The sequence below is a fragment of the Leucoraja erinacea genome, chromosome 13 (assembly GCF_028641065.1).
Source record: "Leucoraja erinacea ecotype New England chromosome 13, Leri_hhj_1, whole genome shotgun sequence".
Lineage (NCBI taxonomy): Eukaryota > Metazoa > Chordata > Chondrichthyes > Rajiformes > Rajidae > Leucoraja > Leucoraja erinaceus.
Window position 1 is genome coordinate 14480990 of NC_073389.1, and position 17300 is coordinate 14498289.

At 41.1% G+C, this 17300-nt stretch overlaps 1 protein-coding gene across 12 annotated transcripts in view; it reads left to right on the forward strand.

The window, feature by feature from the left end:
* dmd (dystrophin) overlaps positions 1-17300 on the forward strand; it is a 1582845-nt gene that overhangs the window by 798370 nt on the left and 767175 nt on the right. For all 12 annotated transcript variants that reach the window (XM_055644518.1, XM_055644513.1, XM_055644515.1 and 9 more), the window contains one exon: positions 15109-15306. In XM_055644518.1, the coding sequence (XP_055500493.1) occupies positions 15109-15306 (198 nt within the window). The remainder of the gene's footprint in view (positions 1-15108; positions 15307-17300) is intronic.

Consider the following 17300-nt stretch of genomic DNA (forward strand, 5'->3'; position numbering starts at 1 on the left):
GCTATATTATTTTTTTGGAGTGGTCCATTTTAAGTAATGCTAGAAAAGTCACTCAAGATGGTGCAACTGAGCATCATTTGAGTTGAGTTCAGTTTATTATCATGTGTACCGAGGTACAGTGAAAAGTTTTAGTTGCGTGCTAACCAGTCAGCGGCAGGACAATACATGATTACCATCGAGCCATTCACAGTGTACAGATGCATGATCAAGGGAATAAAGTGAATAACGTTTAGTACCAGATAAAGCCAAAGATAAAGATAGAGCAACATGTATCGCGCTTTCCTGTTTCATGCATGAGTTTGAGCCTGTGTACAACAAGTATTAGGATCAACATTAAATGTTCCTGATGCCTTGTTCATATAGCCTAGAAATAATGTAACAGTCAATCTCTACGTGAGATTATACACAATATCTCCACGTAAGATTACACACAAATTGCTTCCATAGCCTCCATTTCAACCAAAAGAACTGGTAAAACATTGTGTTATTTCTCCTTCTTTGCCTTTTTCATGTAATCTCAGATGCATCGTAATAACTTTGGTGAAGGAAGGCTGTGAACCACTTTATTTATAGAGCAGATTAAATTAATTAAGATGCATTATTTTATAGATCATCGAAGAACATACCGTAACAGTTATAACGAAACTTATAATGAAAGGAGCAAACGGGGTGTCAAATGGGGTAGTAGAGGACGGAGTTAAAGAGAAAGAGAGTAAAGGGATGGTTAATGACCCCAGAATTAACGGGAAAGGAAGCTCACAAAGGGATAGGAGAGTATGGCCAAGTGTAATAGGGATCGATGTGAAAGGTGAGATGCGTAAGGAATTAAAAGTATTGTATATAAATGCGCGAAGTATAAGAAGTAAAGTAGATGAGCTTGAGGCTCAGTTAGAGGTTGGTAGATATGACATTGTGGGGATTACTGAGACATGGCTGCAGGAGGATCGGGCCTGGGAACTTAATATTCAGGGTTATACAACCTATAGAAAGGACAGGCAGGTGGGCAGAGGAGGGGAGGTAACTGCTGGTGAGGGATGGAATTCAGTCCCTTTCGAGGGAAGACATAGGGACTGACGAGGTAGAGTCACTGTGGATTGAGTTGAGGAATTGTAAGGGCAAGAAGGCACTAATTGGTGTTATTTACAGACCCCCAAATTGTAGCCCGGATGTAGGGTGTCAGTTGCAGCAGGAGTTAAAACTGGCATGTAATAAAGGTAATGCCACTGTGGTGATCGGGGATTTCAATATGCAGGTAGACTGGGAAAATCAGGTTGGTTGAATTGAAAATTCAGGACCCAAAGAAAGAGAGCTTGTAGAATGCCTACGAGATGGATTCTTAGAGCAGCTTGTAATGGAGCCGACCAGACAAAAGGCAATTCTAGATTTAGTGTTGTCCAATGAACCAGATATGAAAAGAGAACTCGAGGTAAAGGAACCGCTTGGAATTAGTGATCATAATATGATTAGTTTTAATCTGCAATTTGAGAAGGAGAACGTTAAATTGGAAGTGGCAGTGATGCAGTTGAACAAAGGGGACTATGAAGGCATGAGAGGGGAGCTGGCCAAAGTAGACTGGAAAGGGATCCCAGCAGGAATGACGGTGGAACAACAAATTTCTGAGCATAATTCGGAAGACGCGGGATCATTTCATTCCAAAAAGGAAGAAGTTGGAGTTGGAGGCAACCGTGGCTGACAAGAGAAGTTAGGGATAGAATAAAACTAAAAGAAAAGATGTATAACACAGCAAAGAGTAGCCGGAAGCCAGAGGATTGGGAAACTTTCATAGGACAACAGAAGGAAACAAAACGGGCAATACGGGCTGAAAAGATGAAGTATGAAGGGAAGTTGGCCAGGAACATAAAGAAGGACAGTAAAAGCTTCTTTAGATATGTTAAGGGAAAAAGAGTAGCAAAGTCAAATATTAGTCCCTTGAAGGCAGACACGGGTGAAATTATTATGGGCAACAAGGTAATGGCAGGAGAGTTGAATAGGTACTTCGGATCTCTCTTCACTAAGGAAGACACAAACAATCTCCCAGATGTACTGGAGGACAGAGGATCTAAGGGGGTAGAGGAACTGAATGAAATTATCATTAGGTGAGAAATAGTATTGGGTAGGCTAATGGGACTGGAGGATGATAAATCCCCTGGACCTGATGGTCTGCATCCCAGGGTCCTCAGGGAGGTGGCTCTAGAAATAGTGGACGCATTGATGATCATTTTCCAATGTTCAATATATTCAGGATCAGTTCCTGTGGATTGGAGGATAGCTAATGTTATCCCACTTTTCAAGAAAGGAGCGAGAGAGAAAACGGGGAATTACTGACCAGTTAGCCTGACTTCGGTGGTGGGAAAGATGCTAGTCAATTATTAAAGAGGTAATAATGGGGCATTTGGATAGCAGTAAAAGGATTAGTCCAAGTCAACATGGATTTATGAAAGGGAAATCATGCTTGACTAATCTTCTGGATTTTTTTGAGGATGTGACAAGTAAAATGGATGAAGAGGTGCCAGTGGATGTAGTGTATCTAGACTTTCAGAAAGCCTTTGATAAGGTCCTGCACGGGAGACTGGTGACTAAAATTAGAGCACATGGTATTGGGGGTAGGGTGTTGACATGGATAGAAAATTGGTTGGCAGACCGGAAGCAAAGAGTCGGAATGAACGGGTCCTTTTCAGAATGGCAGGCAGTGGCGAGTGGAGTGCCGCAAGGCTCGGTGTTGGGGCCGCAACTGTTTGCCATATATATTAATGATTTGGAAGAGGGAATTAGGAGCAACACTAGCAAGTTTGCGGATGACACAAAGCTGGGTGGCAGTGTGAACTGTGAAGAGGATGTTAGGAGGTTGCAGGTGACCTGGACAGGTTGAGTGAGTGGGCAGATGCGTGGCAGATGCAGTATAATATAGATAAATGTGAGGTTATCCACTTTGCCGGCAAAAAACAAGGGGGCAGATTATTATCTCTATGGGGTTATGTTAGGTAAGGGAGAGGTGCAGCGAGACCTGGGTGACCTTGTACACCAGTCGCTGAAAGTTGGCATGCAGGTACAGCAGGCAGTGAAGAAAGCTAATGGCCTTCATAACAAGAGGATTTCAGTATAGGAGTAAGGAGGTTCTTCTGCAGTTGTATAGGGCTCTGGTGAGACCATATCTGGCATATTGTGTACAGTTTTGGTCTCCTAATTTGAGGAAGGACATCCTTGTGATTGAGGCAGTGCAGCGTAGGTTCATGAAATTGATCTCTGGGATGGCGGGACTGTCATATTAGGAAAGATTGAAAAGACTAGGCTTGTATTCACTGGAGTTTAGAAGGATGAGGGGGTATCTTATAGAAACATAAAATTATAAAAGGACTTGACAAACTAGATGCAGGAAAAATGTTCCCAATGTTGGGCGAGTCCAGAACCAGGGGCCACAGTCTTAGAATAAAGGGGAGGTCATTTACGACTAAGGTGAGAAAAAACGTTTTCATCCAGGGAGTTGTGAATTTATGGAATACCCTGCCACAGAGGGCAGTGGAGGCCAAGTCACTGGATGGATTTAAGAGAGTTAGGTAGAGCACTAGGGGCTAGTGGAGGCAAGGGATATGGGGAGAAGGCAGGCACGGGTTATTGATAGGGGATGATCAGCCATGATCACAATGAATGGCGGTGCTGGCTCGAAGGGCCGAATGTGGGTTATACTTCTTTCTAGTCAACCTTTGATTATGATCTCAGATGAACAACTTTCTTTTCATTTAGCCAGACGTCCCACTAGCCCACCACCACCACCTGAGCACAGACACAACAAATCACATATTTACGTTGAAACTCCCCTCACCTTTTTGTGTCTCCCACCAACTACTCTGCCTTGCTCTCATCTCTCCGTACCTTTGTAATCTTGTTCGCCTCTACCATTTTCTCCAACGTAAAATTTCCACTTATCTGATCTCCCTTGCACCCACTTCGACCATCATTCCATCTGACCTTTCTTTACTGAGGTTTTATTGTATGGATTTTCCTCCCAAAAGCATTCACCACCCACTTCCAGAATACCTGTTTATAACTAATTTCTAAGACAAACATTTAATCATCTTTCCAAAATTACTTTCCTTTGCTTGGCATACAATTTCCTCACAACATAGTGAATTGCCTTGAGATCCCCCCCCCCCAAAAAAATTAAAGGAATAAAGTAATGCAAATTATGTTCCATGAACTGGGTGCTCTTTAAGCAAGTTCCCAGCACTTGCGGTTAATGAACTAAATCCAACTTGGGTTTCATTACAAATGATACAATTAGCAATGGTTAGTGCTTTGATTCTTACTTAGCATTCGGTTTCCTACTGTGTGACATATGGAATAATACAGAGACCCTCCATTGTGAATCGTTTGCTCGTATAAATGTCACAATATCAAATACCTGCTGTTTTATATATTTTTTGCCTCGCATTCATTAAATGGAGAAGCTATTTAGTGCAAGCCGAAGTGATATATTCATGACACTAATTTAAAGAATCATTAACTAGATATCACATTGCAGGCAAGACTGAAGAGCAGTCTGACAATGGGTCCCAACCAAAAACAGTGTCTGCCCATTTCCCTCTGGAGATCCACTCATTTCCTCCAGCAGTTTGTTTCTTTGCTCAGATCCAAGCAGCTGCAGTCTCTTGTGTCCCCAAGAACCTGGATGTCACTCCACAGATGCTGCCTCACCCGCTGAGTTTCTCCAGCATTTTTGTCTACCTTCGATTTTCCAGCATCTGCAGTTCTTTCTTAAACCTGGACATTCCTTTGGCTTTGGGATAGGACCTGACCTGAAAAGAATAATAAATGTATTAAATGTAAACCACGGCTCTGCAAGAGACTGGTGATGCTGGAATTTACACTTTAGAGGTACGGCACAATAACAGGCCCTTTGGCCCTTCGAGTACATGCTGACCAGCGATGACCATACACTAGCCTTAGCCTACACACCAGGGACCATTTACAATTTTTCTTGAAGCCAATTAAACTACAAACCTGTACATCTTTGGAGTATGGGAGAAAACCTGACTCACACAGTCACATGGAGAACGTACAAACTCCATACAGACAGCACCTGTAGTCGGGATCATATCCGGGTCTCTGGTGTTGTAAGGCAGCAACTCCACCGCTGTGCCACCGTACTGTCCTAGCTTGAGCATAAGTGCCAGAGGACCTCAGCGGGTCAGATTCTATCTGGGGAGGGACTGGAGGGAATGGGCAGGCGGCGTTTGGGTCAGGACTGATTGTAGTCATACAGCACCTAAACAGGCCCCTCGACCCAGCTTGCCCATGCCGACCATGATGCCCCATCTACACTAGTCTCACCTGCCTGTGTTTGACCCGTATCCCTCTAAACCTTTCTGATCCATGTACCTGTCAAAATGTATTTTAAATATTGTTATACTTTCTGCCTCAATTACCTTCTCTGACAGCTCAATCCATATACCCACCACCTTCTGTGTGGAAATGTTGTCCCTCAGATTCCTAATAAACTTTTCCCCTCTCAGCTTAAACCTATGTCCTCTGATTCTTGATTACTTTACTCTGGGTAAAAGACCGTGCATCTGTAGACCTTATCTATTCCCCTCATGATCTTATACACCTCTATGGAGTCACAGATGGAGCAACAGGACACCAGACGTCTGTGGCAGGGGCTTCGGACTGTAACCAACTACCGGAGCACCCCCCCTCATCCGCAAGTGCTGGCTGATGACCTGAACCCCTTTTACGCTCGTTTCGAGACGGGCAACATCACCCCAGGTCTGCAGACTAACGGCAATACCATCAGCGGGCTGGCTATCGAAGCTGAAGGGAGGAATGTGCACACATTCTCGTTGGCCGAGCACGACGTGAGGAGGGCTCTGGCACTGGTGAACACGAGGAAAGCTGCAGGCCCCGATGGCATCTCGGGACGAGCACTCAAGTCCTGTGCAACGCAGCTAGCTGCGGTGCTCACTACAATATTCAATCTCTCCCTGGACAAGTCCGTGGTCCCTGCCTGCTTCAAAAGATCCATCATTGTACCAGTGCCTAAAAATGCCTCCCCAGCCTGTCTGAATGACTACCGTCCAGTGGCCCTCACCTCGGTAGTCATGAAATGCTTTGAGAGGCTGGTGAAGAAACACATCTGCGCCTTCCTCCCTCGCACCATGGATCCGTTACAATTCGCATAACCGTCCATACAGATCCACGGGCGATGCGGTCTCCCAGGTTCTGCCCACCGCTCTCTCTGATCTGGACAGCCAGAAGGCTACATGAGGATGCTGTCCAAAGACTTTAATTCAGCCTTCAACATGATAGTCCCCACCAGACTGGCCAAGAAGCTACTGGAATTGGGGCTCAACATCCCCCTGTGTGCCTGGGTCCTAGACTTTCTCTCCACCAGGCCCCAGGTAGTCAAGATGGGAGGGAATACATCGAAGTCCCTCACCCTGAGCACAGGATCCCCCCCAGGGTTGCGTCCTCAGCCCCCTATTGTACTCCCTGTACACACATGACTGTGTGGCTAGGCTCGGCTCCAACTCGATAATCAAATTTGCTGATGACACTGTGGTGGTGGGCCTGATCTCAGACAACGATGAGAGGGCCTACCGGGAGGAGGTGGCTGATCTGGCACTCTGGTGTCAGGACAACAGCCTCCTCTTGAACATCAAAAAAACTAAGGAGCTGATCGTGGACTTTAGGAGGGCACATCATCCGAGGGCATACACACCATTGAAGATAAATGGGGATACTGTGGATAGGGTGAGCTGTTTTAAATACCTGGGAGTCCACATCTCTGAGGATATGATATTACTACCTCAGGCAATTGAGGAAATTCAGAGTGTCTCCGAGGATCCTCCAGTGCTTCTACTCAGCGGCTGTGGAAAGCATCTTGTCCGGAAATATCACGATTTGGTTTGGGAACCGCTCTGCCCAGGACAAGAAGGCTCTGCAGAGAGTAGTGCGTTCGGCCGAATGCACTATGGGAACTTCACTCGTCCCTCTGCAGGAACTATACATCAGAAGATGCAACTCCAGAGCCAATAAGATCATGGGAGACCCCTTCCACCCCTGCAACAGACCGTTCCAGCTGCTACGATCAGGCAAACGCCTCCATTGCCATGCTGTGAGAACGGAGAGGTTGAGAAGGAGTTTCTTCCCAGAGGACATTAGGACTGTAAACTCCTACCTCACCAGGGACTAACTTTACTGTACCACTCTACTGCTTTTTAAAAATTGCTGTTTTTTTTCTCTTTTTCCTTCCTCCCACAATATGTAATATGTAAAAGAATATGTGATTCTGTTCCATTCTGTTTGTAGTTTGTTTGTTTGTTTGTTTGCACAAAGTCCGCGAGCATTGCCACTTTTCATTTCACTGCACATCTCGTATGTGTATGTGATGAATAAACTTGACTTGACTTGACTATAAGATCACCTTTCATCCTCCTAGGCTCCAAGGAATATTCTCCTTGCCTGCCCGACCTGTCCCTGTAGCTCAGGGCCTCAAGTCCTGGCAACATCCTTGTAAATCTTCTCTGCACTTTCCTATGGCAGGGTGACCAAAACTGAAGACAATATTCCAAATCTGGCCTCACCAGCACCTTGCACAGCTGTAACAAAACATCTGAACTTCTATACTCAAAACCCTGACTGATGAAGGCCAATGTGCCGCAAACTTTCTTGGCCACCTTATCTGCCTGCGATGCCACTTTCAAGGAACTATAGACCTGCATTCCTAGATCCCTCTGCTCTACAACACCACGTAGAGCCCTGCCATTTAGTGTGCAGGTCCTGTCCTGGTTTGAGTTCCCTAAATGCAACACCTCACATTCATCTGTATTAAGCTTCATTAACAATTCCTCTGCCCATTTTCCCAGCTGATCAAGATGCTGCAGTAACCTTTGATAACCATCTTTGCTGTCAACAATGACACCCACTTTTGTATCTTCTGCAAACATACTAATCGTGCCTTGTATGTACGTTCAAATCATTGATATAAACCACAAGCAGCAATGGGTCTAGCAGTGATCCTTGAAGCATATCACTGATCATAGGCCTCCAGTCTGAAAAACAACCTTCCACCATCATTTCTGCATCCATCTATGAAGCCTATTTTCTATCCAGTCGGCTAGTTCTCCTTGGATCCCAAGCGACCAGAGCAGCCTACCATGCAGAACCTTGTTGAACGCCTTGCTGACATCCACATATACACCATTTACAGCTCTATCCTCATCAACCCTTTTTGGTTAAATCTTCAAGAAACTCAATCAGATTCACTATCTCCCACGTACAAATCTGTGCTGACTATCACTAATCAGCTCCTGTCCATTTAAATGCATTTATCTTATCCCCTTGTAGTAGGGGAAAGAAAGCTGGAAAAGAGATTTGGCGTGCAGGATAAAACCAGGCAAGTGAAATTGACAGACGTGTGGAGTAAGTGAGAAAGGCTAGAGGTGGAAAGGAGACAATGGGGTGTCATCTAAGGAGAGAGAGAGAGTGAAATGTAAAGCCGATAGGAGAGATGTGGGTAAATGGGTATTGGGATGGAAGAGGGGAAGGGAACTGGGTGACTGGGGCTCATTGGTGGGAGATGGTGGGAAAATAGTGACCCACTGAGAGATCTAGCAGGTCTTGGAGGACGGAGTGTGTGTTTGGCTAAATGGTAGTTTATGCTTTCTTTCAGCAATGTTGAGGAGGACACATTGGGAGCACTGAATGTAGCAGCCAAAGTTGGAAGAGGTGCACATCTCTCATCCGTCTCACCCAAAAGACCTGCTGGGGTCTCAGGATGGAAGTGCGATAGAGAAGTGAGGTCATGTATTACAGATAGGAAGTATAGGGACAGGAGTTACAAGAAAGGAGGTGTTGGGACAGGTGTTACAGCAAGAAGGTGTGGGTATAGGTGTTAGAGGAGGTGTAAGTACAGGTGTTACAGACGGGAGGGGTTAGTTTATTGTCATGTGTACCGAGGTACAGTGAAATGTTTTGTTGCACACTGACCAGTCTGCAGAAAGACAAACCATGATTACAATCGAGCAATTTACAGTGTATAGATGTATGATAAGGAAATAACGTTTAATGCAAGGTAAAGGCAGCAAATTCCAATCAAGGATAGTCCAAGGCTATTATGGTTAAAGTCAGAAATGTTGCTGCAGGAATAGAGATTTGAGAGTATGGAGCAATTGTACTATGTGTCTGTAGATCTGCTTCAGTGGCCAGCACAATAATGGTCACCTGAGTTGGGCGCCATCTTGTAAATGTAGATACAGAGGAGGTATAGGTATTACTACAGAGAGGAGATGTAGGTACAGGCGTTAGAGGAGGTGTGGATGCAGGTGTTACAAGGAGATGGTGTAGGCACAGGTGTGAGTCAAAAGATGGTGTTGGTACAGGTGTTAATGAGAGGAGGTGTTAATGAGAGGAGGTATAGGGACAGGTGTTAATGAGAGGAGGTGTTGATGAGAGGAGGTATAGGGACAGGTGTTAATGAGAGGAGGTGTTGATGAGAGGAGGTATAGGGACAGGTGTTAATGAGAGGAGGTGTTAATGAGAGGAGGTGTTAATGAGAGGAAGGTATAGAGACAGGTGTTAATGAGAGGAGATTTGGGACAGGTGTTAAAAGAGAGGACGTGCGGTAACAGGTATAACATGAGAAGAGATTTAGTAAACCTTGGCTAATTGGAAACACCATCGCCTTGGATCAGATTCGATACCACACACTTGGCACAAAAACAAAGTTGAGGAAGTGCTGTTCTGTCAATGGTCTTTGAGAAACGATGTCAAACCAGGTTTCTCCATGTCCACCAGGGTGTATGTAAAACATCTCTTGTCATTGAGTGAGAAGGAGGGGAGTTTTCCCAGTATTTAAGCCAAGAATTGTTCCTTAACTGACATTATTACATATTGTTTGGTCATTCTTTCTTAATGGGACAATAATGTTTGCAAAACTGACAATATTTCTCAGTGACTATAGTTAACAGGTACTAATGTAATTCCCACGGGTGACAGAAGGTGCAAACTTTTTTTTGGCTTTTTACTAATTGCTTCCAGAGGTATTAATGGCCAAAATATAATATTGGGTACGATTTTCCATTAGTCATTATTTTAACAAATGAAGGAACTGATTAAATATTAATAGGTTACTCAATGGAATGCAGTAATGGATGGAATATCATGCAATGTACCATATGTTTTTATTTTCACATCATAATTGTGTTTCATTGTGAATAAAGGTACTGTTCTCAGTTGGTATTTTGTATTAATAGGCTGAACAATGAAAGATTAGTACTTTGATTTCTATTCCTAGCAGTGAGTAATTTTACACAAGTAATTCTAAATAGAAGATGAAATGGTACAATGCAGCTTTTTTTGCCATCCAACCAAGCTATGCCACATTACAGTCCACTTTAACCAGAAGGCACTAGTCCTTTTTTCCCATGCATTAGAAAAAAATGGGAAATTATTTGTTATACTTGTCTTCAAGATAACTTTGGGTGATAATAAATGTCACCTATCAATATTAAAAGTGGAAGAAACATTTTATGAGAACATTTTAGGATGTAACACCACAATCCCACTTAACTGTCCATTTAAGAACAGCCAAAGTAATATATTTTCCGGAAAAAGGTCATAAATGGATATTTTTTTTTAAAGTTGGACTGATTCACTTTTTTACAGTCATGATTTATTGGTTGTTAAGGCAAAGCAACTGCATGTTGTAATTAAGTTCCCTTTCACAGAATAACTGACTTGTTCAGTGGTGGTGGTGGTGGTGATGAAGTAAAGTGGTGAATCACACGATTAGTGTCTTGCATACACAATTTCAAGAAATGCAAAACAAACTATTTTCGAAATTGTATGTTCGGTTTCTATTAATGAATATTTTCTCCAATTTAAAAAAAAATGTCTATGTTGTTTTCAAATAGAGGTTAAATAATTGATGCTTCTATTGCACTTTTTAAGTCATCACGTTTTGAAGTGGTAAAGAATGACACATGTCATTATAAATCTTTACTGACTGTTTTTAAATAATGTTGTTGTGTTTCTTTAACAAATCCATTTTCTCCAGCATGGTAACTTTCAAAGGGTGATAGAATGGAAAGGGGAAGATTTAGAAGGCTCAAGGGAAAGCACAAGACTTATTTCACTGCTTTACCAAAGGCATGTTGGGGAAATGGCACCTTTTTAAGTTGTACATCTCGTATTCTTTAGCAGTGATAGTAATTCTATCTGATTTAGGTGTTCTATGTGAAGCATTATTTCTATTCATATGCTTAAAATGTTACTCAATTGTGTACAGCAGGTTAAATTCACAATAAGTATATTAGTAGCACCTTGATCAACTGCATTTTTAAATAAACAAGACATTGAAGCCCAGTCAAATACTGATTTCTTGTTTCACTTCCACATGCCTTTATTGTTGCACATCTATTTGTACCTTCGCCCTCATGAGCTGCTTAATTTGGTGAGCGAAATATAGATTTCATTTGCTTGGTTTTGATGGTTTCACTAGTAATTCAAACAAGAGTATTAAGCTAATGTTGATGAACTATTAGTTTATCTCCTTTATATTCAGCTGTTAATCATGAAAGAAGATATTTAGAGAGCGTAGCAGAGCCGTTTGAATTCTTGGAGGATATCCACACTCGTTTATGAAGGAAAGCTTCACAGATAGCAAGCAGTTCAACGATCTACGACTTTGCAGAGCTGCTGCTTGAAATTACCATCCATCAAGCTCGTGCGTTGTCAGTGGATTTTCCCCTTTCTCGATGTTAGACTATGAAAGAACAATTTATTGAAAACATTAATGGCCCAAAAGCTTAGATCAGGAAGTCTATGAATCTAAGAATACATGACACTTGCTTTGTATAAAATAAAATCTCTATTATCAGATTGATTTGTATTCTTCAGAGTAATCATGCATAATCTTTCTTTAGATCAGTATATGAACAAAATTCATAAAATGCATAATCATTTAGTGATGCAGTTATTTGTTTTGTTCATTGCTCTTCTGACAAAAAAAAAAACACTTACCTCCTGCCAGCACAGTTCCACTGGAAGCTTTGATATCTTGACTAAGTGACCATTATTCATGTAGGTGTGAGGTAGCAGGCTATTTATCAGTCAGACTCAATGGCAGCCCAATCCTGTCCCTTTCCAAGCAAATGCTTTCCCAGGAGAAGTTGGTGATTTGGATATGATACCATCAGAAAAATTCTCTCTTTCAAACACAGCCACTTCTGGTTATCCACAGTTCCATCAGATAACCATGAGAGGAATAGATCGGGTAGATGCACAGAGTTCCTTGCCCAGAGTAGGTGAATGGAGGACCTAGGTTTTAAGGTGACGAGGAAAAGATTTAATATGAATCTGAGGGGTAACTTTTTCACACCAAGGGTGGTGGATGTATGGAACAAACTGCCAGAGGAGGTAGTTGAGGCAGGGAATATCTTAACATTTAAGAAACAGTTAGACAGGTACATGGATAGGACAGGATTGGAGGGATATGGACCAAACGCAGGCTTGTGGGAAATGTTGGGCGGTGTGGGCAAGTTGGGCTGAAGGGCCTGTTTCCACACTGTATCACTCTGTGACTCTAATCAGATGCAGGAACATGAATTTGACGCACCATTCTCCCTTTTTCCCCCTTCCATCTCAATCATGAATCTTCACTGTTATTTGAATTCCCTACAGCTTCCAAAACTAAGATCCACCACCTGACCAAAATTAGGGTTTGTATCTGAAGCTTTCAGACATATTATGTTTCAGCTGTCAATATGCAATTATTTTTTCCAGTTTAATTTTGAGATCTGTTCTCTATTTAATTTTACCAGTGTATTCAACTACCTTTCCATCACACACTGCTCACTCAATTTCTCACCAGTATTACTGCCTAAGTTAGAGATGAAATGATCTTCTTTAAGCTATCCCATGTGACCAGTTTAAATGGAAGTAATGAAGGAAATACTGGATATAGACACCAGGATCATTCACACCTCCTAAAATTAAAAGATGTTTGTTCATTACACAGGTGGAATTTCTGCAACAAAATTCCAATAATCCCCCTCAAATGGATATGTTTCTATATGTTTTCTGAGAGGGATGGATGATTCAGATCCAGTTTGCGTTACTAAAGATTTGGCAGAGACTCTTGGGATGTTGTATGAGAGGGTGGGCAGTTGTAATTCAGCTACTTATGCATAGGTTGTGCCAAGAGCAGGCTTCATGGTCCAAATGATGACTTCTTCTTAAGACTTCCTTAAATTATTAACTCAACTTTTCAGGAGATTCTTTTCTGTCTCCATCTGATTGCCGGCATAAATGTTGCAGGAATTGTTTAATGCATTTAATGGGCTTTTAGACTTGGGCTTTTGTACACTTCATGGTGTTGTATTCATGCTGCAAATTATTAGAAAGCCAATATAAATATTCAGCATTCCACCCTTAGTTTAACTTAAAATATTCTTTGTGCCAACATAAGAGATAATCAACCAAGTACCCTGGTATATTTACCCAAAATGGAAGCACAGTGATTTAGATTAAGCTATTTGCAAACAGCAGCCAATAAGTGCTATTTGAAAATAAGGGACATGCTATATTTTTGAACCATCTGAAGTGCATGATAAAATGTAAATCAATGAGCCACATAAGAGTTTTATGCCATTGTGAGCTTTATGTGATGTTGTAGAGATAATAGTTTGTGATTTTCACAAATGCATAACTCATCCCTTGAATTACATGATTTATTCTTCCATCAGAATGATTGTAAATGGAGTATATTGCACTGCTGATGTGAAACTAGAGCTCTTTGAACCACTTTATTCCCAGCATTGAAGATGAAAATTGAGATCTTTGAGTAATGAAATAAAAATGGTTCACACATTTGGGAGAAATACGTGAAATGATGGCGACACGAGATTCTCAAGATTACTTTCCTCACAGGGAGCATAGATTTGAACATTATTATTTTAAAAAAGTAACATTACTTATATGTAATATGTTTCTTGTTCTTGATGCTCTCTTGATGATAAAAGGCTGCATGGGAAATGAACCTTTGATTGCTCTTTATGTGGGAAGGCTGGGGATATTACTGTTATTTCCATCAGTAACCTTAAACAGTGTTAGAAGAAAGGCGCTGAATGTTGCATCATGTTTTTCTATTTTTTAAGATGTAAACAGCTGCTCAGTACTTTTTGCCCAATCTTTCACGCGCTTCCCAGTGAATACCTTGCTTCGTAAGTCTTGATACATTTTGCCGCTCATACCATTTGATTTTTATTTCATTCGATTTTGCTAAATTAGCTGATGCACTAATGGGTTAGATTGTAAAATATGATGCATCATCACTATAGTTCACCACTTAATGCCAAGCTTGCATGGCCTAGAAATCTAAGTCTGAATTGTCATGAATATTTTTTTAACCAAGTGAGTGATTCAGTCAAATATTTGAAAAGTGAATTAAGAGACTGGCAAAATCATTAAAAAATATTTAAGTTTGATGTCTTTGCATGATTGGAGCTCAGTTAAGTCATTAACAACGCACATTCCCACCTTTAAGATGGAGCCTATTTGCTTGCTGACAAAATTGGATGAGGAAGTATTTGGAAGAGTCATGAAATTTGTTCAGATCAGGTTACGACTAAGACCATACAAAAAAATTATTTGGCACTGGCATTGAATGACTTAACTTTGATCAGAGTAAGCCATGATGTGTATTGGTTCATTGAAAGAAAAAGTCTGAATTTGGTTGGAACTCCATTTCACAGTAACACCCCTTTTCACAGCAGTTTCTGGAATTAAGGTGGAATAAAGCCAAATTCAATTTTGTTCACAATCGTGAAATCTGATACGTCATTCTATTTTGCGATAATGTTATAATTGAAACCAATGTATGGACATCCAAACAAGAAAATTGGTTGCGCTAGAAAATGCACCTTAAAGAAATCTTTGAAGGACCATTTTCAGATAGTTGAAAAGATATATTTCATAATGGTTTCCTTCGCACCATAAGGTCAAGTAATTTTACAGAATTATGTGTTTTTGCCAACATCGGCAATGAAATGTTCATGCTTCACATCTCATTGTTTTTTCCCTCTTGAAAATCATGTTGTATTTTCACGCCAGACAAATATTTTCGAAGAGAACATTGTAACTGTGCTGAGTGAAGGGATACTGCCTGAACCCTCTTATGTGCCTTCCGCCTACCTGGCAGAGATACGCCAGCTTCACCAAGCTGTGTGTGATGTGGACGTTCTCCTCAACTCCCTTGAGCTCCAAGTCAAGGACTTTGAAGACTTCTCCAAGCAGGATGCTTGTTTAAAGGTAGGTGCACTGGAATAATTGAACATCGTGAAATAGAGCTAAGTAGATGAAATTTACACAATCGTTAATCGTGAAAGAAATTAGAGGAAAATTGCACGAAGCCCATATTTGTTGGGCTGTTATCAAATTACTTCCAGTCTTTAATTCAGCCTTGCTCTGGGAATAGTCTGAAATGCAAGAGGAGGTGCGGGTTACATTAGAACATCAGTCATTTACCCGTCACCTTCACTAAGTTTGCAAATTGGAGAATGTTTTATTTATACATAATTACAAATCGTTTACTTGACTTCGGTATCTTTAAACATACTTCCTTGTGAATTTGTAAGCACCTCACATGGTTTGACATTCATGGTCGTCTCCATGCTAGATATTGGAAACCTTGCCAATGTTTCTGAATTATTTTGTTAATTGCAGTGAATTTTGCATTCTACTATCTCCTTCCCAATATTCTTCTTTCATTTAGTTTTTCTATTAATTCATTTATTTTCTTTATTATCCCAAAGAAATAGAATCCTGTTTCCCATTGTAACTCAACATGTATTTTTGCAAGAATCATGGATCATACCCGCAGAGTTGGTGAAATTATGATGATTTATTTTCCTACAGAGCAGATTATCCTTTCAAAAGTGTGGCGTTCACATTGTTCACAGAATTCTAGATGCGGCATGCCAAGCAACTAAAATAACAGCCACTGGCTGTTATGTTCAGAATATATCGTGATACCAGTGACTCATGCTGAGCTAGGCACTATATTAATCTGCTCTCTTGCAGTGCATTCCCCGTTTACAACAAAGTCTGAATTGTCATTCGTATTGTTCAAAGAAGTTATGCGTCAAACCTATCTTCACTATATTTGCTGCTAGGACAGGCACATTGATAGGATAGGCATAGAGGGATAAGGGCCAAATGCAGGCAGTGGAACTAGTGTGGATGGGGCATGTTGGTCGGCATGGGCAAAGTATGGCCAAAGGGCAGTTTCCACGCTATATGACTATAACTATGACTCATGTACTTGCAGTTGCTTTCATCAGCTACAGCATCATCAACACATTTTGATGCACTCTCACCAAGCCAGCCATACTCAAAACAACTGGTCCATCTGTGTCCCTTCCCTCTTATCTGGGAGAATTATAAAATGCTTCTTTATCCTGACTCTGCACCTTACCTCTGAACAATTATCTTTTCGAGCAAAAGAACTGTTTGGTTCTATCTGCTACAGGTTTAGCTTTCATATCTCTTGTGCTAAATCTTGCGCATTTCCGATAATGCATTGGAAAGATGATTTACCTCCAATCTTAGAGTAATTTCAATAAATATGATTAGTTTACTGCAAATTAAAAATGGGAAATATCTGTTTCATGAATGAAAGAATGTGGCAAGCAGGGATGGAAAGCACAAGACGTCTACTTAAAAATTCAATCCAATGCTGGTTTTACCAAGTTAATATTTGCCGTATAAACTGCTCACAGAGGATTAATCTCATCAACTGTTCTTTTGTCTTGGTTAGTGCCAATTATAAGTGACTATTCGGAGTGCAGAGAAACTTGGCTTTAACCTAAATGGGAAAGGGAAAGAATATTAATATTAGAAACATTCTAGTTGACGATGAAATATTTCAAAAAATCAGTCTTCAGTATCTAACCTTAGTCGAGACATCAGTCAATCCCCAGTTATGCTTCCCTCCCCTGCATCTCCATTGATTAAATATTGGGATATTCTAGAGGATGTCATTAAAATGTATTTGCGCTTCCATGTGACATGCATTCAAGGTGACCCAAAAAAGGAATCCTTATAAATAGCCAGATTGGGCTCCCACTTTTAACAAAACAATCCATTTTGTTTCCTTACCATTGTAACAATCTGCAAAAGCAGTATCCCCCTGCATTTACAACCGTACATAATTTCTAATATTCTGCTATTTAACATTATTTAAGGTGTACACTTGCTCTCAATCTGGCCCGGCATAAAAACTTTTCACCTCAATACTTTTACAG